This window comes from Nomascus leucogenys, chromosome 23 (genome assembly GCF_006542625.1).
Source record: "Nomascus leucogenys isolate Asia chromosome 23, Asia_NLE_v1, whole genome shotgun sequence".
NCBI classification, from domain to species: domain Eukaryota; kingdom Metazoa; phylum Chordata; class Mammalia; order Primates; family Hylobatidae; genus Nomascus; species Nomascus leucogenys.
Genome location: NC_044403.1, coordinates 7605593 through 7632018, shown reverse-complemented (window position 1 = coordinate 7632018; position 26426 = coordinate 7605593). Strand labels below are relative to the sequence as shown.

Genomic DNA, 26426 nt, shown 5'->3' with positions numbered 1-26426 from the left:
TGAGACCCTGACTCAAAAAAATAAAATAAAGATAAAGAAGCATATGCTTACTAAGAGCCTTTAGCACAATCTTCACGTAAACATATGTACTTTCCATTGTACTACCTAAACCTAAATTTAGAAACAGGATTAGAAAAATATCATTCCTATTCTTCTTGGCTATAAATTTACCCATACAAAGTTAAATTTAATTATACATTCTTTATAGTCTTGGATAGACAGGGCTTCACAGAGAAATTGTAATTTAAGCAAGGATTATTTTTTCCTGTTTAACCCTAAACACAATAATGTGGTCTTCACTAGCTCATCTCAATTGAATATCATGTCTTAGTATTTGGGCTTTATATAATTTATTGTGTATATTAATTTGTGCTGCTGAGCTCTTATAAATGAAACTGCTGGGAGCTGTGTACAAGGCTTAAATTAATCTCTTAAAGAGAGTGTGGATATCACTGAAAGTATTTTGGGGAAAAATTAAATTTTAAGGTAAAAGAGAACAACTTTTAGAAAGAAGAGAACCATAAAACTAAAATGCAGCACTCCTTTGACTTTGCCTAATTCCTTGTGACTTTCTGGGTGGAATTCTGTAGTCAATGTGTTTTAAAAATACATCAGCACCTTTTGCTTCTCCCTATAATGAAAAATATAAAATAAAAACAAGGCCGGGTGCGATGGCTCATGCTTGTAATCCCAGCACTTTGGGAGGCCGAGGTGGGCAGATCATGAGGTCAGGAGTTCCAGACAAGCCTGGCCAACACCATGAAACCCCGTCTCTACTAAAAATACAAAAATTAGCCAGGTGTGATGGCGGGTGCCTGTAATCCCAGCTATTCAGGAGGCAGAGGCAGGAGAATCGCTTGAACCTGGGAGGAGGAGGTTGCAGTTAGCCGAGATTGCGCCACTGCACTCCAGCTTGGGCGGCAGAGCTAGACGTCATCTCAAAAAGTAAAGTAAAAAAAAAATAATAAAATAAAAAAAAAATAAAAACAAAAGGGAAGTCATGAAACGCAGTGGCTGCTTGGAAAACTTCCAGGAAAGGACCTTGCCATGGAATATTACCTTAAAGCTAACTTCACATTGCATCCAGAGTTTAGTAAGCATTGTACTTTCACTATCCCTTTCTGTCAACTGACTAGTTGAAAACATGATAATATGCTTTTGACAAGAGCTGCTTGAAGACCGTACTATAGGGACTGTAGCTTTTCTGGCCTGAAAAGCTGAAAAGTGGATTTTCTCTACCTTTAGCTGGAGCACCAGGTCCATTCGGTATTTACCAAGAGGGTTTATGTCATTCAGAATCAAAGCAATGATGATATCAATCCCATTAGACTCATGTGTAGCGATACAGGTCTAGAAAACAAAATATTTGTAAAATATCATTTTATTCACAAGAGAATAGCACTAGAACTAACAGGATGTAAAACAACATAATCACCTTAATTTTTGACCTTTAAAAAATAGGTAAGATTTACCTTTGACAATTTGACTTATTCTTTTGTATAGGGTCTGGCAATTAATTGATTAGTATTGATCAAATGGCTCTGTATGCAGAACACAGAGAGACACTGCATGAAGCACATATCTTTTAAAATGAACTGTGTTTATAGAATTTCAGAGACTACTGGTTAAGTTAAATATCCTTTCATTCAATAAACTTTAATATACCAATCAACAGAGGAGATCTTTAAGGTCAGAATTTTAAGATCTGACTTATCCTCAATAAAAGAATTTTCCCATTTATGAAAAACGTGCGTCCCTCATACCTGAGATTTGTAGGCAAATTTTATGGTACCAATGAAGCATTTTAATTTAGTTGCTACATAATGCTAAATTGATGACAAGAGATGCTGCTGTCCATGCCAGGTGGAAGTGAAGACAAGTAATATGAGACTCTCCTGATGTTTGGGGCATGCTGCCAATAATGATGGCTGAAGGAAAAATTCATCGGATTTCTTAAACTTACATGAGGGAATATGGATTGGGGAAAATTTATGAAACATCCTGTGAGATAAATATCCACATTTTGAAAGTTAAGATTGACTGTGCTGGGGTTCTGAATTTAATTTTACAGGTCTTAAATCAGGAACCTGTGAGCCAGATTTGTAGGACTATGTGTTAACAATGTAGCACCTTGTCAAGAGGTATGAAAAACTGAAATCCTGGTGAGTTAAATGAGAAAGACCGAAATCAAGACAACTTCAAAATGACTGCTTTTGCAGCATGGGCCTTATTTCTCCCTTCATACAATGGAGTTTTTATTCCTCTGACACAGAGGAAAGGTGTTTTCTACCCATCTCCTACCTTTCCTGAGGTTCTTCTGCTCATTAAAATATTTGCCAAACTTAAAGAGAATCTTTTTGCAGATCATCTCCAGAATTTGCCAGCAATCTTTCCTCCCACACATTTTCAGAGCAATGGGGAATTATATGTGGGGTTCATGTTATTTGAAAATTAGCTTTTACTTTTAGAACTTTTTGGTTTTAGTAAATTACTTTCAAAGCTCAATTCCATTCTCTTATGAGACCAAAACTGGGGAACATTCTTACAAGCTTTCCCAGAAACAGCAGAAGAGACAAATGGTATAATTATTTTCTATTATAGATGTACAAGTTTTTATCAACAACAAAACCAAATCTCTGGATTTGTATGTTTTTCCTTAACTTTAAATCAACATTTAGGTTTTCTTGTATCATTGCTCTGGGAGCTGAAATATAACCCAGAAAAATGCAGAGAAAAATCCACAAACTCTTTTGGTATTTCATATGCACAGTACAGAAAGGGAAAATACCTCCGTAACAAATTGTTTATGCCAAAATTGTCCTGTTTTTATTGTATACACCTATGCATGTACACGTGTGTGTATAGATTCATAAATATATGTGTGCGTGCATAGACACCATGTGTATGTGTGCATATCTCATGTAAATTGCAATGTTTAAAAAAGCAAATTTCTTTTTCACATTTTTCTATGTCAATCGTTGATGTTTCCTCTCAATGACTTCTTTAATATTTATATCCAGAAATGTTTATGACTTGAAAACTCTGTCTTCTGGACTGATCCATGCTTACGATGGTAGCTCCATGATGCCTGAGAGGAGGTGCAACGGTCAACTGGCAAACTTTCAGGTGGCATCCCTTACCTTGATTGACCCAAGTGTCCTGCCTTCTACTCCCACAATATATCCTTGATATCCAAGAAAACAAAATCAGAGACAAACATTCTGGAAAAGAGACTTGAAACTGTGCCCTCCAAAATGTAATATAGTCGAAAGAGCACTCGATTTAGACTCACAATCAAAAGTCCTTAGTTGTAAGAATGGCTCTACAACTTATTGATTCTGTCACTCTGAAACTCTGGAAGGTCACTTAATCTTTGAGTTAGAACCTATTCATCAGCAAAATAGGAATAATGATACCTATTCACAAGTTTATTGTGCACATAAAAGAAATAACATATACTACTCCTTGCAGGGGTGCCAAAGGAGCCAAAGAAAGTTTATTCCACAAATCCTGGAAAAGTTCACTAAAGATGGAAACTGGGTGGTGGTCATGACACATATTTCACTTTTTTCAGTAAGTCGATTTTTATCTTGAACATTTTCATGGGAATTGTTTTTACAATGAAATTATATACAAATACAACATAGTATTTCCTTGTCTATAATTCAGTCTTTGTATGTTTTATTAGGAAAGTAAAAATGTATGGCAAAACAAGAAGAAAGATCTTTCAAGTGCACACAAAGATTGGCTCCTTCCCCAACTTAATCCCTTTACTAATTAGTCATGAATACTTCTGGTTACCTGATTCTCATGGCAGGGGCCCTGACAATACTCAGTCAAGCTCTCCAGGGTCTGGTTGACCAGCGCTACGTTCTTCTCATTGATGTAGAGACCCAGCAGGCCCAGGCCACCGGTTGTACTACCACAAATGCAGTCCAGAAACTGAAGGGTCTCACAGACAAGGTTGTAATTTGTTTTGTTGTTTTGATTCCTCAAGAAGTTCTGAAGGCAAAAGAAAATAAAACTGAAGGGTTACAAAAATTCACTGTGCTGATTGTTTGCTGTTCTCTCCATATGTGTGCTTTTCTAACTTTTCTTTATAAGAAAAGTATTTGCATTTATTAAAACTGTCCGCCATTTAAGGAGGGAGAAAGGCCCTTAGGTTTTTCCCCAAGCATATATATATATATATATATATATATATACACACACACACATATATATATATACATATATATATATATGTCAAGATAGTTCATAATAAACATTTCTCAGTGTCATTATCATCAAACTACATAGAGAGGGCAAGAGTAATGGGAAGTGGGAAAAAGAGAAAAAAAACTAGGTAGAAAGAAGTTCATTAGGGAGAGAAGCAAATTTGCAATTATAAATAATCTCATATGAACAGTGCAACTTCATTGTTCATTGATTATAAATGATATAACCATTATGAAGGGCAACTGGAAGTATCTATCAAAATCTTAAGTTAACATACAGCTCCACTTCTAAAAAGTTTTTCTAGATATATGTACATAAGTACACCAACAGGTTCCCTGCATGCTGCTTGTTATACGAACACCAGAAACCATATCATACCTATGGTAATGTGACTGGCTTAATGAATAATAGTACATCCAAACATTAGAATACTGTAAAACTATAAAAATTAGGTACTTCAACATGTACCAATAAACATAACCTGGCAATAAGTAATTGACTAATAACCGATACTACTAAATGAAAAATGTAAGTTGAAGAATACAATAAAATATGATTTTTTTTTTCTTGAGACGGAGTCTTACTCTGTTGCCCAGGCTGGAGTGCAGTGGCACGATCTCCGCTCACTGCAAGCTCCACCTCCTGGGTTCACGCCATTCTCCTGCCTCAGCCTCCCGAGTAGCTGGTACTACAGGTGCCAGCCACCACACCCAGCTAATTTTTTGTATTTTTTTTAGTAGAGATGGGGTTTCACCGTGTTAGCCAGGATGGTCTCAATCTCCTGACCTTGTGATCTGCCCATCTCGGCCTCCCGAAGTGCTGGGATTACAGGCGTGAGCCACTGTGCCCGGCCAGAATACCATAGAATATGATTTTAAAAAAATGTTTACCTGCACAGTTCAATATGCTTATGCATGCATAAAAATTTCTAGAAGAAAAAACCTGGGCCCTGACAATATTCAGTGAAGTTCTCTAGATTAATCACCTGTTAACAGTGGTTTTCTCTGGGAAGTAAACTTAGTAAAAGGGTAAGCAGGGAAGGAAACTTGTTTTATATTTTAATTTAGTATTTATTTCTATTAATTTATTATTTAATATGTTTATTTGAATTTATATCTACCATTTATTCTTCTTAAGACAATTCTAAAAGTAGTATTTTCTATACTGATCTCACACTCCTATCAGTAAACTGTTCAATCAGATACTATCTAATGTGTTATATACCCTATACATCTGTTTCCTACACTGACAGACGAAATGGGTTAGGATATGCCCATGGGCACTGATCCAGTATTGTCCCTCTGGAAGCAATGTTTCTGGTCTTGGCCTGCCTGTGTACAAACAATGCAAAAAAGAGGCCAAAATTCAAAATTCATAGACACTCCTAAGTTCATTTATCTAACAAAGGAAAATGCAGGAAAGAAGATATGACACTGACTACATTCATTTTTGAATGTATCCACCTTCACTCTGGTTAAAAACATCCTCTTCTATGTTAATTCTGTTTCAAATGAAGACATACAAATATACTCAGTACTCTCACTCAAGAAATATGAATTGGCTTGAAAATAATGAAAGCCCCTTAAGACTATAAAACCATGAAAGATATAGATGAGACAAATATGATCTCTCTCAACAATATAACCTTACCGGAGAATACTAGGAAGACAGGATGCCCACTGAGGCTAAAAATATTTGAGGCTAAAAATATTGAGGAGGATGACACTGTATGAGCCTGATTTTTTTTTCTTGCATAAAAGGATTTTCTTCTTCCTTTCTTCACTGATACCAAAGTTTCTTCCCATTTCAGAAGAGCACTATTGCTTTTATTGATGATCTTTCCAAAACTCTCTCCAAAACTACTTGTTGGTTTTATTTGAATTTAATTACTTATAAACATAGGTTGTATTCTCACCTTTCACACAAAACAGAACAAATACCTGCAATTCCCGGTTGTGATTCTCACACAGTAACTGAAGAAATCTCAGTATTGGCTGCATGATGGCAATTGCAGGACTCATTGTTACTTCCTCTGCAGATTTTTCCTCAGTGTTTCCCGCTTCTGGTCCTGTGCACATAATGTCTATTTCTGGATCCATTTCTCTTCTGTATACACAATATGCTTTGGATGTTGCTGAAGAAGCTTCTGTTAATTGCCCTTTCATTCCCTCTTTTAAATGTAGTGTTGAATCTCTTACTGAAAACAAAGCAGTACTTTTATATTTCTGAACCAATTTGCTTTTGCTAATTAAAAAAAAAAAACAACCAGGTACTCAAATTCTCTAACAATTGAATTAAAAATAATCTGAAAAAAGGTGCAACAATTTCCAAAAAGGATTTGAAATAGCACTTAAAAGTTAAATCTGCAGTGGGTCATAAAAAAATCTCAATGCTTGGCAAATTTTAAAAGGACTCATGTCTTTCTGACATATATATATATACATATATATCAGTATATATGTATATATATATATACTCATGTATATATGAGTTTCATATTCAAGAAGGTAAGAAAATGTGACAAACTTCAAAACGTTAATGTCTTTATGATTTGTATTTAATACATGGATGATTTTGTCATTCTGAATACCAAGAATCCTTCATTGGAGTTTGGTGTGGTAATTTCTGTTTTTAAAGTTTTATTTTCATGGTCACTTACAAGATTTGGGGCAGTTATTCTTTACCATGCATGCCACAATGAAATCAAACATTTTTCATGTCGTTAGTTGCTTTGCACTGATTATGTCTCATTTAAGTTTAGTCCTGCAGAGCCGTTTTAGGGTCAACCCATGACCAAAATTCTTTATGGATGATCAGAGCCACAGTGGGGATAATTAAACCAAGAGAAGAGAGATGAAAAATGTTAATGAGATTTAAACGCTATTCCCCTCTTTTCTCTCACTCTGTTCTCCCAAATACTCAAATACTTCTTTACCTCTCATTCGTGGACCAGATGTCATCAATTCATTGTCATCGTCCCTTTTTTTGCTACCTAAATCTATGGTATTAACTGTCACTGTTGATCTTATTTCTTTCTGAGCAGCCTTCATTCGATCATAGAGAACTTTAAAGAATTTTTCTGACTTTTTTTGTTCATGCAACTGCTGGTAGAAAGAATACTGCAAGAAAACATATTTTAAGACATCAATACCCAAGGAGAGACAAACAGTGTTTTTATGCTTGAAATAAACATAAGCATTATAGGTAAAAGCACACACTTAATGCACCACCCATTATTATTTCATAAATTGACAGCCTTTGCCAGTTTCTTGTACTATTTAATGTGTACTAATAATAGCTGGTATTTACTTAGCGTCTTCCACTAAACTCCAACGTATTTTCAGATGCTGTTTAATTTATCCTTACTGGTTATATATTTTTAAAAACTTACAGGGACATTGTAAGAAGTTGTGAGGAAAGAATTCTTTGATTTTTATATTATTATAAAGTTATGCATTGATTCAACATGTGTATACTGAGTGCCTACTATGTGTCAAGCCCTCTGTTAATAGGGATAGAACAAAAATGGAAATCAACTACAATCCTTGCTCTCATGAGTTTGTAATCTAAAGTGGAAAGTAGCCATCAATCCAAAGATCATCCTGTATAAACATGAGTTTATGGAAAGTTACAAAGGACTATTTTTCTCTTTATCTAAATTAAATTACAGCACATTTAATTTGGAAAGTGTTACCATGGTAGCCTCACTCATGGGATCTCACTAATAAACAGGTACCAACTTCTTTTGGTTCCCCATTAGCTACATTGCTTTGCATGGGGTCTCAGACAAATCCACCATAAAATAAATATAGTCAATAATGATGTAGAAATGGTTCAGAAACAAAAGTATGATAAAATATATCTTTGTAAGATGTGGAAGTATTCAACCTTGGGAAGATTTACCCTAATTCTTGTCTGCTCAATGCCTTATGGAAGTGTCCAGGAGAAGCAGTAGGAGGTAGGAAAGATAACACATTCCAGAGAAGATAGAATTTGAAGTGGTTGGGGGAATTATAACTTATTACTACCAAGATTATGAGATAGCCACAAGACAAACAAGATAAATATAATTTGTAAAGTAATAAAGATAATAACTCCCTAACTGTAGTGAATAAAAGAGTTACATAAGCTTGAGGAGAGATAGTATGAAGAAAACATAAGAAAAAATAATTTCCAGATCAAGCAGAACTGGCCCTACTCCAATATAAGAACATTTAAACAGCCAGTTTGGGGGAGTTTGCCTCCAGGATATGCTTTCCTTTAGGAATTCCTGGAAACATGACCCACAGGTCTTGGGATCCGTAACTGAGACTCTAATGACATCAGGTCTTGAAATGGTTGCCTACCCTGCAATTTTCTCTATGGGCAATGTATATACACAGTGTGTTATGAAGCCTTAGATGTCAGCTGCACACGTACAAGGGTAAGCTCCTACACAGAGGGCGAGTAACCCTCAAGAAAGAAGGCCAAAAAGTCACGGTAACCATAGCAACCACAGCAAAACAGTCAAGCTGGTTTCGTTAATTCAAACAACAAATGCAGCATCCACAGACCTCTACAATCCCATGAATTAAGCAGATGATAAAGCCCGAATCTTTTCAATATAATGGGGTTAGAAGGTGGAAGGAGTTTCCAGTATATTAATGAGGAGTTATGAGAACTTCGTGGCTCTATTAAAACAAAGTTTCATAATTTATGTAGTTCTTCCATATATATTACTTCATAGATACTTTCAATTCAATAGTGTGGTGAATAAAGTGCTCTTAGTTCCATTTTATAGATTCATAAAATGAGGTTTGGTAAAGATGAGTGACTTGCCCAATATTATATAACTAGTAAGGGGTAGAGCTAGGATTTAAATCTAGATTTTCTGACTCTAAATCACTAAATGTATAAAACAACCTCTTATGACCAAAACGCTAGATTATTTACATAGATAACACCTTTTAAGAACCAGGTATCTACAATGCTGAACAACATGATTTTAAAAAGGAAAAGTAGGTTTCATATATATTTATATAATCTCAACAAGTAGCGTAAGGATTCCTCTCACTAAAGACACGATTTTTGCTTAGGAAACTACCTCCATTAGCTGCACAGAGTGTAAGGGGAAAGAAACTCCAAGTGTTTTGGAGCTAAGGGGGATGGATAAACAGATATGTGTGACAGGATACTGGAAGAGGCAGAGAAGGGAAGGGAAGTGACAATGGAGAAAGACAAGAGCATGATGCAGGGAGAATCCTCAAGTGAAATATCCTAGGGGTGAGGATGGAGATGGTTATCTCTAGAAAAGAGATGCTTATTGCATCTAAGAGCACAGAATCTGGAGCCAGACTGCATCGGTTTGAAACCTGGCTCTACCTCAAACTAGCGATGTAAGCTTGGGTCTATCTCAGTTTCTTCTTCAGTAAGATAGGATAACATACCAGTTACCTCACAGGTTGTTTGAACATTAGCCAAGTTAATACAGACAAATCACAAAGAACAGTGCCTCGTATTTAGTAGGTATAATTTTTCTTATTGCTATAATTAGGTTCCATTTGAAATTGTAATATAAGTACCTCCTGTATCTTCTCCTTCAGTTGATCTTTAATAAAGTATAGAACATACATACATTGACTTAATGTAGTTAGAAAGGAAGAAATTAAGGAAAGGGCTGCAATTCTCAGTATGACAGAAGCAGGGGTGTTAAGAATTTATGTGCTGAGAAAGCAAGACTTTTTTGGCTAAGGAGACAGTGAGAATGCAAAACACCCATGGAACTGGCAAGTGTCCTGGGGAGGAGTGCGCTTTAGACTGCTGTAGGGCAAGGAATAAGATTTGAGCTAATCTCAACTAGACCGCTTAGAGCCAGGAAAACATAGTTGCCATCTGGGTTATACAATGTAAGACATCCAAGTAGAGGAAGGCTGGTCCCTATTGTCATAATCCATCTTAAAAGAAGGTTTTCATATACAAAAGTAATTTAATGCTATTTCATCAACAAATATTTGTTGAATGGCTATAAAGCACTGTAGACATAAAGAATAGAATATGATCCCCTATACTGAAGAAGTTGAAATTCAATTGGAGAGGCAGGGTGTAATACAAATTACAACCAAACAAAGTAGCACATGCAAAATGCCAAGTAGGTATTAAAGAAACAAGTGCATGGGAGCTGAGATAAGGGAATGGCCACCAAATGTCCCAGACAGCTAGGAAAGACTTTGTGAAGAAAGAATTTGATTAGGATCATTCATTCACAGATCCATTCACTCCTGCACACTGATTGAACCCCAAGATTGGTCCAGACACAAGGGGTACCAAGATGAAAAAAATGTAGTTTCAACCTTTAAGGACTTATAATTTACTAGACGGAGCCTGATACACACATGAAGAGGCACAATAAAGCGGCAGAAATGGCCGGGCCCGGTGGCTCATGCCTGTAATCCCTGCACTTTGGGAGGCCAAGGCAGGTGGATCACCTGAGGTCAGGAGTTGGAGACCAGCCTGGCCAACAGGATAAAACCGCATCTCTACTAAAAATACAAAAAATTAGCCAGGTGTGGTGGTGGGTTCCTGTAATCCCAGCTACTCAGGAGGCTGAGGCAGGAGAATTGCTTGAACCTGGGAGGCAGAAGTTGAAGTGAGCCGAGATCGCGCCATTGCACTCCAGCCTGGGCAACAAGAGTGAAACTCCGTCTCAAAAACAAATAAACAAAAAAAAGTGGCAGAAATGTCATTATAATCTGCCCCACAGGTTATAACGGGGCACATAGTAAGCAGTAATCAATTCTACCCAGTGAGATATGGAGCCTGAAAAGGCTTCTAGGAGAAATGCATTGAGTTGAATCCTCAAAGAGGAGAAAGCAGCATGAGAAATAACACAATGCATTTGAGGAATGACAAAGAGCTAAGTGTAGCTGATGCATAAGAGGAAGGATGGAGGAGAGGAGGCAAGAGGGTGGAAGAACAAGGGAAAGTTGGAAAATTTGAAGAGATCATGAAGGATCTTATGGACTCAGCAGGGAGTTTGTCTTTACAGGGCAGGTGACAGATTTTAAGCAAAAGAATAGCATGTTTTTGGAAAGGCATCTTTGAAGGCAACATGGAGAATGATTTGGAGAAGGGCAAAACTGGAAAGCCAGGACACCTCTTAGAAGACTGCTTGTCACTGTCCAGGAAAAGATAAGGAGGATCTGTAGTGAGAGCTGGAAAAGCAGGGATTGAAAATAACAAAGTATGGATATGAGGGATATTAAGGAGGCAGAATCACAGAAGTTGGTCATCAGTGAGATGTTCAGGAAGAGAGTAAGTAAGGGTGGACAAGTTAAGGTCAAGGCTAACTGTCATTTTCTGGTCAGACAGCTGGGTAGATGGAGTGCCAGTCACTGAGAGAGGAAATGGCAAAAGGAGCAGTGGGTGTATGTAGAGCAACAGCAGATTCCACGTGAGACATGTTTAAAGCATTTGTGCACCTCCCACTAAATATTCCGGAAGACAGCTGGATACAGAGTCTAGAACACCAGTAAGTTCAGAAGCACCCAAACACAGTAAACTTAAAGGTGTGGAAATGAATGAACTCAGGCTGGGAAACAAACAGAGTGAGAAGACAGTCCAAAGAAACTTGGGAGATGTCAGGATTCAAGAGTTAAGCAGAGGAAGAAAAACCTTTGCAGAAGGCTAAGAAGAAATGGTAGGAGGTAGAAGACGAGCTGCAGAGGGTGGTGTCCCAAGACCCAGGCAGAAAAGGTTTCAAGAAGAAAGAAAAAGTCACTAGTGGCAAATGCCACAGAAAATCACATAAAGAAGGACTGAAAAATATTTCGGTTGTTAAGAGATCTAGGGGAACAACTTGCCAGGAATTTATAAGTAGAAGGTGCAGTTTCCAATGGGAGCTGGCTTATTCCCCAGCAATATGAGGATATAAGTAAGCATAAATAATGTGAAGGATGAAGGATGATCCCATCTGGTGACCCTTAGTGGCCTAGAAACAGAAATCTAGAGAAGACTGTAATCCTAAGGATATCTTCTAGAGATGTCCCCTACCAAAAAAAAAAAAAATCCTTCACTTCTATCCACTGAACAAGCCTCTATTTAATGTTATGTGGTTGACTGGACACTTTCTCTAGAAAGTCCCAATTGACAGAACTTCCTGGTTTAAGTCTGAATAGTATCTGTCATGTTTATATACCACATTTTTAAAAATCATTCATCCATTGATAAGTGAAATAGTGGAATCTAAAAATGTTGAAGTCAGAGAAGTAGACAGTGGAACATTGGTCAAAGAGTCCAGTTTCAGTTAAACAGGAAGAGTAAGTTTTGGTGTTCTACTGCAAAGCAAGACAATGACACTTAATAACAATAATTTGCTATATATTTCCAAATAGCTGAAAGAATTTTAAATGCTCTCACTACAAGTAAATGATAAATATTTGAGGTGATGGATATGCTAATTATCCTTATTTGATCATTGCACGATATATATATATATCAAAGCATCAGATTGTACCCCATAAATATACACAATGATTATGTGTCAATTAAAAATAAAATTAAATTTTTAAAAAGTCCCAAATGAACACCTGGTTCAGATAAGATAATTTCCAAAAAAACTCACTCAACTTCCTCCATCACCTCCTTCCTCAAATTCCCTCAGAGGAAATCTATGCTGCAGCTACAGCATCATGAGAATTTTAAACACTTTCTTTTCTCAACTAAGTACTATTGATTTAGCGTTGTTTTTGTCACCACGCCACTTGCTGCTCGTGAGGCCTTTACTCCTAAAGCCACTGTGATTGGATGTGTTAGATGGTACTGTTCCTATTGTTCAATGTATTTGGTGGTTAAATGAAGCACAATATCCCAGTTTCAAATTAGACATGGCTTCTGCTGGCCATGAGTCGAGAAAATGGCTTTTGGAATTTCTAATTATATACTTAGTTGTAAGTAGATAGTTTTCTTTACTGACCAAGGCAAACCTAGAAAGAGCAGGCTACCAAGCAGCAAAACAGACAGCTAGATAGGAGGAATAAATTCCTGTGTTCTAATCCTCAGCAGGGTGGCCATAATTAACAATTTATTGTATATTTTCAAATAGCTAGAAAAGTAAATTTTGAGTGTTCCCAACACAAAGAAATGATAAACATTTGAGGTGAAGGATGTGCTAATTACCTTGATTTGATCATTACATATAGTATACATGTATCAAAATATCAGACTGTACCCTATAAATATGTACAATTATTATTATTTAACCATAATATTAAAAGAAAAAAAAAGACTGGAGGACAATGTCTGCCATCTGGGAACACTCCCCAGCTCTCGGGCTCATGCAGCATGTTTTGCCTTTGGATGTAGTCAAGCCTACGGGCCACTTGGCAGAAGTTTCAAAACATGGGCCTTCTGGAAATAGTGGACTAATCTCCTGTGTGCAGGTGAGCACTGCTCACTGTTGTGGAATTCCTGGAATAATGTCAGAAGGAAGTTTCAGAGGAATGTTCTGCTTGACTGAATAAATCGTGAAGCTCTGTAGTTTCTACAGCAAACAAATAAATTTAAGAAAAGTGTGATACATGGATTTTTTTTTAGATAGTAATAAGAGCTAAAAGAAACATTACTTTTCCTTGGTTTCTGTGACAAGTAAACAAGAAATACCAATAATAAATGTAATCCCCATGATTGATGAACAAGTACCTGTGTTTGTGTATTTCCTCCTTCAAGCAACGCAATGCCGAGGAAAATGCCTTCTGAAAAAATTCTGTCATTTTTGGTGTTCACTATAACATCGATGACAAGTTCTGATGCACCTTCTTTATCCAGCAGACACTGAATATCTGACATTGATATCCCCATCTTATCTGAATCTTGTCCAGAAAAGCTTCCTGTGATTAGGAAAAATAAATAAACAAACCTTAATTGTAGACATTATTAGCATGTAAGGTTTTCAAATTCTTAAATTTTATTATTTTAATAAAAATAGTAATCATTGAGATTTTTCCCTACAAAGTTAAATATAATAGAAGCTTGGGGCTGGGCATGGTGGCTCACGCCTGTAATCCCAGAACTTTGGGAAGCTAAGGCTTGAGGTCAGGAGTCCAAGACCAGCCTGGCCGACAGAGTGAAACCCCAATTCTACTAAAAATACAAAAATTAGCTGAGCGTGGTGGCACATGACTGTAATCACAGCTACTTGGGAGGCTGAGGCAGGAGAATTGTTTGAACCTGGGAGGCAGAGGTTGCAGTGAGCCAAGATTGAGCCACTGCACTCTGGCCTGGGTGACACAGCGAGACTCTGTCTCAGGGAAAAAAAAAAAAAAAAAAAAAAAAAGCTTGAGTTTAAAAATATCAAGGTTTGTAAAAATAGAACTCTTTATTAGATGTTTGACACGTGATTAAATGTTTTTCTTAAAAATAGAAAAAGAAAACTAGCTTTATTTTGTCCTTAATTTAAATATTAAGAGATTATAACCTAGTTTAACTATTTTTCCAAAGTCAAAAAGCTAAATCAATTCTGATGTTCAAATCTGTTGTTTTATGAACCCCAAATTGTATGAAAGTTTTTAATAGTGATTTTCAAATGACCCTTTCATATCTCTGCCGTTTCAGTAAAATACTAGAGTAACACTGACATGAAGAAGTATCATGAGAATCCTAAAATGAGAAAGCAAATGACAGGACTTACCTCCCACCTGTGCAGTTTTGGAGTAGGCTCCTGATAGGTGTCCATTCACACCAATACTATAATCACCTTTAAAGTATCGATTCAGAAGTATCTTTCTTAATGTGTTACCCTAATAAGAAGGATAACAAAGAGTTACTGTTTCCTTTTCTAATAAAAGTGAAAAATGTCAGTATGTTAAATGCTTTAAATGCATTTTGTGAATGATGTTGAGGCATGGAAAAATTAACTTTACATCAGATAATATTTTCTGAGGCAAAAATTTACAAAGGCATCCCAATAAAATAATAATTTTGCTTCTCATAATAAATAAAGTGGGTGGGAGAAGCTTTTTGGAGGTAATGAACAGGTTTATGGCAGATATTGTGGTGGTGGTTTCACAGTGTATACTTATCTCCAAACTCATCAAGTTGAAGACATTAAATACGTACAGCTTTTTGTATGTCAATTAATCATAACTCAATAAAGAGTTTTAAAAATAATTTTATTCTGTCAAAAATAAAAAATAGTGTGTTCAATAGAATGTACTAGAAAAATCACAAATGCTATAAATTTAAGATTGCTTCAAAAGCTGAAGTTCCCAGAGTTGGGGAGTATCAGTCGCCTAAAGAAGACTCAGAATAATAAACACCCTAAGAATTGGAAAGCAAAGGGCTTAGGTAGAGGAATTTAGTCAAAATTGCCAGAAAAGAGTTGGAAACAGAGCAGGTACTCAAAAAATTAACCTTGATAAAACAGACTGAATTATATTTAAAGTCCAAAATGCTTTATTCAGAAGACTGTGGGCAAAAGACAGTGTATTCCTTTACAAATTACACAATCCAAAACTTCCTAAGTCTTCAATTTTGTACTGATTACAGGACATTTTTAAAATAATACATTTTGTAATATAATTGCTTGCATGTACATAAGAAACACAGATAACTACAAATCTTCTCTTGTATTGGTTATTATTTTAATAAAGAGAGCGATTTAAAAGCATTATTTAAGGAATACTTGTTTAAATTATTTAAATTAACACGACTACAGAGGTGTTATTACCACCTTGCAGGTAAGGAAACTGTGGCCCAAGAGCTTAAGTAATTGGCTGCAGATCATGCAGTTAACAGGTGATTGAGCAACACCTGACTCAACTCTTGGCTACAAAATCCAGCCATTTCTTCAGGTCACGCTGCACCCAACCTTCGTGCTGTGACATGTAGCTTTCATTGCTCGTTCACTTTCTCATATTTTGGCTATTCTTTCTCAAGTTCTTTAGGCATTATCCTCAGTTCTTTTGTTGTGCTCCTCTCCTGGTTGGCAATTTCAACTTCTCCTTAGTTGCACAATCACTTCTGCTGGTCTGCCTGCCAAATGTGTTTCCTCCAACCTGGACCTTGCTTTCCTAAGCTTCTCATTCTGTTTCCCCTTAGATTTCCTTACCTGTGTCTGGAGGTTCCACTGACATCTCAAACTCAATTTTTCAGAACAGAATATTCCTTCTCTTTCAAATGTTTTCCCCTTAATTTTAATTTCTTTTAAGAAGATCACACCCATCTCATAATCCCAGCACTTTGGGAGGCCGAGGTGGGTGGATGACAAGGTCAGGAGATAGAGACCGTCCTGGCTAACACGGTGAAAGCCCGTCTCTACTAAAAATACAAAAAATTAGCCAGGTGTGGTGGCAGGCGCCTGTAGTCCCAGCTACTCGGGAGGCTGAGGCAGGAGAATGGTGTGAACCTGGGAGGTGGAGCTTGCAGCAAGCCAACATCGTGCCACAGCACTCCAGCCTGGGCGACACAGCAAGACTCCGTCTCAAAAAAAAAAAAAAAAGATCACACCCATTCTCGTCATTTAAGCTCCAAATTTAAGGGATCACCTACTACCCCCACCACTCCAACTTCATAATGATTTGAAATGTCAAATGACATGAAATCCTGCCCATTCTACCTTTTCAGCTGTAGCTTCCGTTAGAGTCTTCCTACATTATATTTTAACCAAATTGAACCATGTGATCATTTCTCTTTTTTTTTTTTTTCTTGAGACAGAGTCTCGCTCTGTTGCCCAGGCTGGAGTGCAGTGGCACGATCTCGGCTCACTGTAAGCTCCGCCTCCCGGGTTCATGCCATTCTCCTGCCTCAGCCTCCGGAGTAGCTGGGACAACAGGCAACCACCACCACGGCCGGCTAATTTTTTTGTATTTTTAGTAGAGACGGGGTTTTACCATGTTAGCCAGGATGGTCTCGATCTCCTAACCTCGTGATCCGCCTGCCTCAGCTTCCCAAAGTGCTGGGATTACAGGCGTGAGCCACCGTGCCCACAAAGCCTTCTAGGTCTTTCCTTTACTCCTATTATATTCATTGCCTGAAATGATCTTCCTCCATCTTACTTATGAACTGGTCCTATCTTCCCTCTTCATTCTACAAATATTCATTAGGTGCCAATTGTTTTAGGCACGATTTTAAGTCAATAAGACATAACCCTCCCCTCAAAGAGTTTACAATAAGATGAATGCAATAATAGAAACATCTACCAAGTCTTCTGGAAGCATAAGAGGAGCTGTTGACTCTGAGGAGGCTCTACATGGCATACCCTGTCTACTAACTTATGTGATCATCAGACAGACCTGTCTTGTGCACAGTTAATGCTCAGCTAACATGTCCTAAATGTCATAGTGCCAAGGATTTTTTTTTTTGGAGGCGGAGTATCACTCTGTTGCCCAGGCTGGAGTGCAGTGGTACAATCTCAGCTCACTGCAACCTCCACCTCCCTGGTTCAAGCAATTCCCCTGCCTCAGCCTCTTGAGTAGCTGGGATTACAGGCACACACCACCACGGCTGGCTAATTTTTTTTTTTTTTTGTATTTTTAGTAGAGACTGGGTTTCGCCATGTTGGCCAGACTGGTTTTGAACTCCTGACCTCAGGCAATCTGCCCTCCTTAGCCTCTCAAAGTGCTGGGATTATAGGCATGAGCCACCGTGCCCGGTCAGTGCCAAGAATTCTAATAGACACCCAGAGTGTCTGGAGTTTGCTTATCCTTTTAACAACTTTTATTTATTGGTACTTAATTTCTTAGAACACAGACATTTATTATTGCTTCCTATTTCATGTTTTCTTTCTTTAAGACCTCTTCATAATGGGGTGTAGGTAAAGGTGGTGACTAGTCTCAAAAGAAACAGTGAAGTATAATAGCTTATTCTATTATATAGCTTATTCTACCAATGAATACAACTCTACTATCTACTATCCCTGATAAAACTTAAGTACACCACCTAGAAGAAACATAAGACATGAAAATAGTCCTTACTGTTTCTTTTTTTAAGAGGAAGTCCTTTGAGTTGAATTAAATTCACCTGGCCAAAGAATATTTCTTCCAAAAGGAAAGGAAAAACAAAATAAAGCTTTTCTTTGGAGGCAACGCCTTTGGGTAATTATTGTGACTCTCCTTATGGTAGAAGGAGATGCTATAAAAAATCTTTTAGACCCATAAACTACAGGGTTGAAGTTATAAGTTGGGGAGAAAAATTTGAGGTCATATTAACTGAAGCACTAATTTTTTTAAAGAGTAGCTCAGTTTGTTGTACTGTTCATGGATCTCGCCTCTACAGACCACTCACTCTAACCCTGTAGGAGACAGTTGGCCCACCTGTAATAACTAAAGCTGACTGTGAAAATCCAGGACTTTTTCTTGAAATTGCACAAGTCAGCATCACTGTCTGAAAGGGAACCTTTTGTGAAGAGGACTGAACCCTTGAGAACTAGCTCCCTTTTAGTCTCTGCAAGAATCTTTTATGTATTATTATTTCTATTATTATTCCAAGATAGGGTCTTGTTGTGCTGCCCAGGCTGGAGTACAGTGGCACAATCATAGCTCATTGCAACCTCATACCCCTGGCCTCAAGCAACCCTCTCATCTTGGCTTCCCAAAGTTCTGGGATTACAGATGTGAACCACTGCACCTGGCCCTGGAAGAGTCTTTTAATCACACCTTTTTATCACACTGCTGCAAGAACCCAACCAAGAGATAAACAAATAAGTTTTTTTAAAGATGAAATAGAAACCTTTTTTATCATTTACTTTTAAAAATGCCCTTTATACTGCTAGAATAATAAAACTATTGAAAACCAACCAAAGAGTAGAATTATGTCACGCCAAATCAAAATAAGCATCATATTTGTGATTATTTTTAAATTCTCTTCGGCAGATGAAATAAAATCACAGTGCCTATCAGATTCATAGACATCAAAATCAAATGAGCAACACTCTTCTTATTCAATTATAGCCCCGTTAGAAGCACCTGTTTCCTCACCATGTAATATTCAGACTGCCATAGAAAAGGCAGGGGCTTCCTATTTTTCTGTTCTCAACTCTGAAGCCACTCTGCCTGGGTTTAAATCCCCTCTATGCCATATACTAACTGGGGATCTTAAACAAGTTACTTCATCACTCTGGGCCTCAGTCCCTCAATTGTCAAATGAAATTGTTAATATCTACTCTCAGAGGATTTCTGTGATAATTAAATAGTTAAAATTTACTGAAAGTACTTGGAACAGTTCCAAACACATAGTAAATGCTATAAAAGTTGTGCAATGTTGATGTTATCCCTGCTAGCATTAATATTATCCGGATCATGGGAACAGTCTACAACTTGCAAAGTGCTTTTGCAGACACTTTCTTATGTTATACCAAACCTTCCCACAAAAGTGAAATAAATTTCCAGTATATTAAGAAAATGTGAAAAATAATAAATGACAAACTGCCCCTAAATCCTAGCTTTTTAACTATTAATCAGTCCTTAGAACTATATACTTATTAGCCAACATGGCAAAGTCACCCTAAAGCATGAATATACTTCACTATATAAAATGTACCCTTACAACTTCAACTAAGGTTGGAACAAATTCTATCTTGGTTCAAACTTCATAGTTTTGTGCTAAGACAAACTCTGGTGCTAAAAATGATTAATGAATAGGTATAAACAGAACAAGATTCTGTTATGTCTTAGTAATCTTCATTTAAGAATAAAAAAATTCAGATATTGCTACATCACAAGTTCTGCAGAAACTGACTTCTCTTGTCAACTATCCAGTTCTCTCTTAAGCAGTGAGAGACATGTACTGTGTCCCAAATTGCTTTGGGGCATTCTTGATAATTTGCACTATCTGTGCAGTGGTGGTAGCTTAAACGGGAGTCACTTCCCCAAATTACTTTAATTCAAAAGTAACTGTAGGACCATTGTCAGAAATTCTGGTGCCAGGGTTGCAAATAATTGTCTCAGAGCTGTAATTGCCATGGCAGAAATGAGGGAAGAACTAAAAGCACATTAGGCCATTATGAAAACAATTTCACCACAGTTGAGACTGTGCTGGTTCTTCAAATCCAAAATGCATTCCTGATGCACCTCCCATGGAAGGTCTCTTAGCTGAGTGAGGACAAGCAAGGAATGTCCTTTAGAGCCTTTTCAATGTCAGAGTCAATTCCAGGCCACAAGACACTACTTTTAGCCAATGCCTTCATGTGAAGACAACCCAGACGTGCTAAATGTAATGTAGCCAAGAAAACTGACAACCACCTTCTGAAATTACAACAAAATATCTCCATAAAAAAGACATCTTTTGTGGCCAGAGAAGTCTCGCTGACGGTTTGTGAATATCTGGGAGGATTAGGTTTTTCCCGCCCACTCCCTATTACACCAAATACAATGCATCAAAAATTAAAAAGTTCAGAAATCGTTGCCTTTCATGGATAGAAGGGATAACGAAATTTATGCATCCTAGAAAGAACTAAAATTTTGTTTCATTTTTGAGAAATCACAGCTCTGTTTGCCTTAATGGAGAGTTAATCGCCTTAGGAATGAAGAATTCAAGGATGTGTGATATTTGAGGTTCAGGTACCCAAATTCATTCCCACCCCCTTAGAAAAATAATTTACTAAAATAATATTTTTCCATTATGTAAAATATAATCAAGATATCATGAAAAAAATGACAACCAGCATCCTAGAAAACTAAGCCCTCAACTAGAAATTCAAAAGGTAATAAAAACTGCAAACTAAGGATGCCCAATTTAAGACTTACCCTCAAAGATTCATGATTAGCTACTAATCAGCTGAGACAAGATCTACAAGAAGGTGATGATAGGTACCTGTTAGTCTCCCCATAGTCCCATTTTAACATTAAACTTGGTATTAGCATAATTAGCGTTTCCGTAACCTTTTGGCTTAGTAACAATATACCTGATTAGGTATTTTTCCTCATTTGAATTGCCAGGGGTAAAAAGGTACATTTCTCATTTCAGTACATTATTGTAACAGCTGTATCTTTGTGGAGTGATATTCTGTCCATCATTATAATCAACTACATTTTCAGATAACTCCTTTGGGAGAATATGGTCAATCTCCTATAATCTAGCTGTCTAATCATTTGAACGTCTTAGTCTCTCTGTCCAAGAAGTTGTATGTCAATTTCTCTCCCTGTTACCTTTGCCTAGCTTTCTTAAGATAGGAAACACAAATTTCAACAGGACTAGTTGTGTGCACTCAGAAGACGCTCTTCTCATCAACACAATGGCATACTCATTACAATCTTGAAAAATATATAATGTCTCAATGATTCTAGTAAAGAGCCTTATGAAAAAACAAGACTGTGGATAATGTTAGATCCAAATATTCATTCACCATAATGGCAACCTACTTCCAAATTTCTTCTTTCCCTGTTTTTATTGATTGTAAAGACATTTATTACATTTCTACCATGTGTCAGGAAGTAGAAAAGTGGATGCAAAAAGTAATTCTGCAGCATATGCTGAAAGAATTTTCAGATATGTAGAGTTGAAACATATGGCACTGTTTTCCAATATAAATAATCCTCACCAGACCATTTGATTCCATTGGTGAAACTTAAATGTTTAAAAGGTAAATGATGAGGTTTAAATATTTGATGCTGCTGCTGAATGAAAGAGTGACTTCAATAACCACTCTGAGTTTATCAAATATCCTAGCCTCAAGACAAACAGGGTTGCTGAGAAGGTTTTGTTAGGAGATGATTCTATACTCCATAGATAGCAAGGAATAAAGAAAACTGTATTTGTTTTCTTTGGGGCATTAATTAAAACCTCCCAGTATTTGAATTCCAGGAAGCATACTAACTAACATGAAACCCAATAGACCCTTCTACCTCAACCATTTTAAATACAGGGTCTGCTGAAATTCAGAGTTTGAGAACTTACGCAATCCCTCACCAATAGGACTTAAGAATGGATTTTACTGCTTGTAATTGTTTAGTTTTCGGAATAAGCAGTCTTCTGACTTTAAGCTGAAAGGAGGGTAAGTAAGCAAGAAATGAGCAGACAAGCTTTAGATACCATCTCCTTACTGAAGGAAAATGACTGTATTCACATAACATAAATCAGTGCCTCGAAAAATCACACTCAAAGACAGTGGCACACAATCATTAAAGTGAAGCCCATAGTCCCCTGGTACACAGTATGAAAACCTACTAGAGTACTATTTGTTACTGAAAAGAATGAAATCAGTGCTGCCAGTGCAGGCGTGTGCATGCTCGCCGAAGACTGGGGAAAATGGAACTTCAAGAGGTAATTTCAAAGCTTCTGCAAAGACTATGTTGCTGAGTGGGGGGTATGGCAAAGTATGTAACTCAGTAATGGACTCAGCTTACAGTGCATCCCAGAGAGCACAAGAGCAAAGGGCAGGAGATGGAAGGAGATTTAAATAAATGAGAAGACTGACACTGATCTGAATAGCAATACGAACTTCAGTGGGAGAAAGGTCTTCCTCCTGTACAATGGGGAAAGTTGTAACTAGTTTGCTGTTTTAAAGTTCTATCCCCAGATTCCGTGATGTCTGTTATATTTCCACAATCATTTAGTGAAGATAGGCACAACTTTGGAAGGTGGTGTCACAGGAGATGAGGAACAATACATACAGGGACGTATCACCAGCACTATCCTGCTCTATATTGGCCTTCCTGTTTCTATGGAGTTTCTTGCATTCTCAACAGCAGTGTAGTCCTTGATCTTCAAACTGTGACCTCCCGATCCACGAACAAGAGTGTGTGGCTGGTTCACAGGGCAGTGAGACGAGTGCATGGCTCCGAAGAGCTGGCAAGGAAACAAAGGGATGGAAGACCCACCGCCCCCCACCAGCATACACATAAACACACACACACACACACACACACACACGGAGTAAGTGGGAGACAAAGACCTCATTATTTTTCCCGAAAATACTAGAAATAAATTATTCTTAAAAGAGAGGAAGAAAACTAGCACTGGTATTACTTACCAATCAATGCAATATTTGACAAAATATGTATGAAGCTAAATTTTAATAAATTCAGAATACATTTATTACATTTAGAAGTTCCTCAGATAGGACAGTCTATGGAATCATGGAATAGAGGCGTTGTACATGGCACAACTTCAAAGGGAAGCCTTGAGAATTAAATGAGATAATATCTACACACACTCTAATACATAAGAAGTTCAGTTTATGAATGCTCCCTGCATTGGCAATGATAATGCACATTAGTGGACCTTAGTGGAAATGATGTCTCAGAGAGTAATGTGATTGGTTTGAGTCTGGGTTCTTCCAATTATTGGCTTTGTGATCTAAAGAATTTTAATTAACTCCCCCAAGGCTCAGTTTCCCCATCTGTGGATAATAATATTTAACTGCAAGGCTATTTAAGGATTAGGAAATTAAATAGGAGAAGCTTTATGTTCTTAGCCCATAACAAGTACTAAATAAACAGCTACCGTAATATTTTATTTTATGTTTAAAGGAAAGCATTAATAAGTTTCAATCTGGGGAAGACTTGCACAATTGATGACATAAAGAGGACATTATAATGCCCAGTGCCACAAGACAGCCATGGTTTTCACAGCTGACATCAATATCCAGCTCTAACCTTCTATAATTTTTCAAGAGAAGGCAAATGAAAAACAGCATTCACTTTGTGAAAGACTACTTTGAAGCCAATTTGATCAGTATGCTACAATTTCTTAAAAATAACACTTACTTGTGGATAGGTTTCAATCACCCCTATTACATATACAAAGCAGAATTCTTCCGAAGATAATTTAGACAGACTTTCCTTGAAGCAGTGTTAAAAGGAAAACCAATATTCCATCTTCTGTGAGAAAAGAGCTATTTTCCCTCCTATTTAGTTTTAACACAAGAAATGTATTAAGTATATTTATAAAGTTATTATCAGCAACAATTATTCATTAGCGGAAAGACTGCTTCCTAACACATGTCCATATGTCTCTCCATATCCACAGGGTGCCCCTCTAAGTCAGTGTTCACTTAACATTCGGAGGCTTGCAAAACAACAGATGACTGGTATTCAGAATACATGAATATACAAAGAGTGTTTATAAATCATTAAGAATCTTGTAGAAAAGCTGACAGAAGAACTGAACTGGCATTTCATATAAGAAACACATACGGCCAATAAACATGAAAAAAAATGCTCACCTTCATTGGTAATCAAAGAAATGCTAATAAAATGGTGGAGACACCATTTTATACCCAATAAATTGACAAAAATTAAGAAGTCTTACAAAATCAAGTGTTGAAGAGGACATGGATCAAGAGAAGGTGGGATGCAAATTGGTACAACTACTTTGGAAATCACATCAATGTATGCTCTCAGCCACCAGTTTCACTCCCAGGGGAAACGTGCTCAAGGAAACAAATAGTATCCCATCCTAGACATTTATATCTACATGAGAGCAATAGCAAAACAAGCAACAAGCAAAACATCACCTGGAATCAACCCAAATAACAAGTGACAGGAAAATGGACAAATAAATTATGGAATATTCCCAAACTGGAATATTATAGAGTAGTAAACATGGATTAAACAGCGCCTCACCATAACACACAACTACTTTGAAGAATGTTAGAAATAGAATGATGACAGGGAAAAAAAGGGAAGTCCTAGAAGATATGCAGTATGGTATTCAAAATGTGAGCTACCTCTGGAAGGGGAGGCCAGAACACATACGTAGACACAAGTTACAGGTAATGTTCTCATTCTTCAGTTGGCTGAGGTCATGAGTCTTTATTATATTTAATGCTTTATAATTAAAATTTATGTTGTATATATTTCTTCATAAAAATCCAATATTATAGTAAAAGAAAATGCTGAAGAACTATTAGACATCATGATGACAGCTTCCTACATAGGATGCTCTGTTGCTTTCCAGCTCTCTTTGAATCCTGGCTAAAATCCATAGCATTACTTTAGGCAATGATACACAACGCAACACCTACAGATTTGAGCCACTGTCTCATTGTCCTCTGAACAATCCACATCTTCCTTCTGCCACATAGCTTCTTAGTGTCTTATCATGCTCCCTTCTGCTTCAAGACATTAGCAGATGATGTTCTCTTTCAGCAGCCATGCTTTCTGTCCCCCGACCCCGAGTCCTCCTAGCTTTACTTAATTCCTACTTAACCTTTAGATCTCAGCTCAACCGTATCTTCCTCAGAGTCATCCTCTCTAACCTCACCAAGTCAATTCTCATTAAGTCCTCTTATAATAGCATGTACATCACCATGTACTTTAGCTGTATATTTATTTATACCAATCTTCCAATGATTTCTATCACCCTCTATTAGATTATAAGTACCATGAGGACAGGAACTATACCTTTCTTTTTTCCTTTTTGGCTGACCATTGATTCCAACACCTAGCCCCAAAGCTAGCAAATTAAGTACTCAATAAATATTTTTGACTGAATGTATGAATCAATGATTTTGAATGAGAGATCACTCAATTTATCAACAAAATTTGATGCTGAGTGCCATCCTATTCAAGGATGGCTGATATTTGTTGTATATCATGTCTGATAACTTTGGAAAACATTTGAGATTTATTCAATGTTACTTGCATATTACATACTTTTAGTAAAAGGCTGGGTGCCTTGTATTAATACTAAAACTACAAGGCACCCAGCCTTGTACTAAAAATATTTAAATATTTAGCATAGTACTAAAAATACAAAGTGCCCAGTCTTGTACTAAAACTACTTAATATGCAAATATTAAATTGTATTACTGGCTCATGCCTGTAATCCCAGCACTTTAGGAGGCCAAGGCAGAAGGATTTCTTGAGCCCAGGAGTTCAAGACCAGCCTAGGCAATATAAGGAGACCTCTTCTCTACAAAATTAAAAAAAAAATTAGCCTGGTGTGATAACATACACCTATGGTCCCAGTTACTCAGGAGGCCCAGGCAGGAGGATCACTTGGGCTCAAGAGTTTGCGACTGGCCTGGGAAACTTAGCAAGACTTCATCTTTAATAAAAACAGGAAAATAATCTGGGTGTGGTGACATACGCCTGTGGTCCCAACTACTAGGAGGCTGAGGTGGGAGGATCGCTTGAGCCTGGGAAATCAAGGCTGCAGTGAACCATGATTGCACACTGCACTCCAGCCTGGGAGACCCTGTTCAGCCTGGGAGTGGGAATCCTGTCTCAAAAAAAAAAAAAATTAGCACATAAAACTCATTACCTACGGTCGGCTGAAAGAAGGAAACTGTGTTG

At 37.2% G+C, this 26426-nt stretch overlaps 1 protein-coding gene across 4 annotated transcripts in view; it reads right to left on the bottom strand.

The window, feature by feature from the left end:
- Window positions 1-26426, bottom strand: part of ITPR2 (inositol 1,4,5-trisphosphate receptor type 2) — a 501416-nt gene that overhangs the window by 147960 nt on the left and 327030 nt on the right. For all 4 annotated transcript variants that reach the window (XM_003265625.4, XM_030804417.1, XM_030804419.1 and 1 more), the window contains 6 exons: window positions 14882-14990; window positions 13894-14081; window positions 7154-7337; window positions 6159-6415; window positions 3802-4002; window positions 1240-1350 (listed from right to left, as the gene is read on the bottom strand). In XM_003265625.4, coding sequence (XP_003265673.2) covers window positions 1240-1350; window positions 3802-4002; window positions 6159-6415; window positions 7154-7337; window positions 13894-14081; window positions 14882-14990 — 1050 coding nt within the window. The remainder of the gene's footprint in view (window positions 1-1239; window positions 1351-3801; window positions 4003-6158; window positions 6416-7153; window positions 7338-13893; window positions 14082-14881; window positions 14991-26426) is intronic.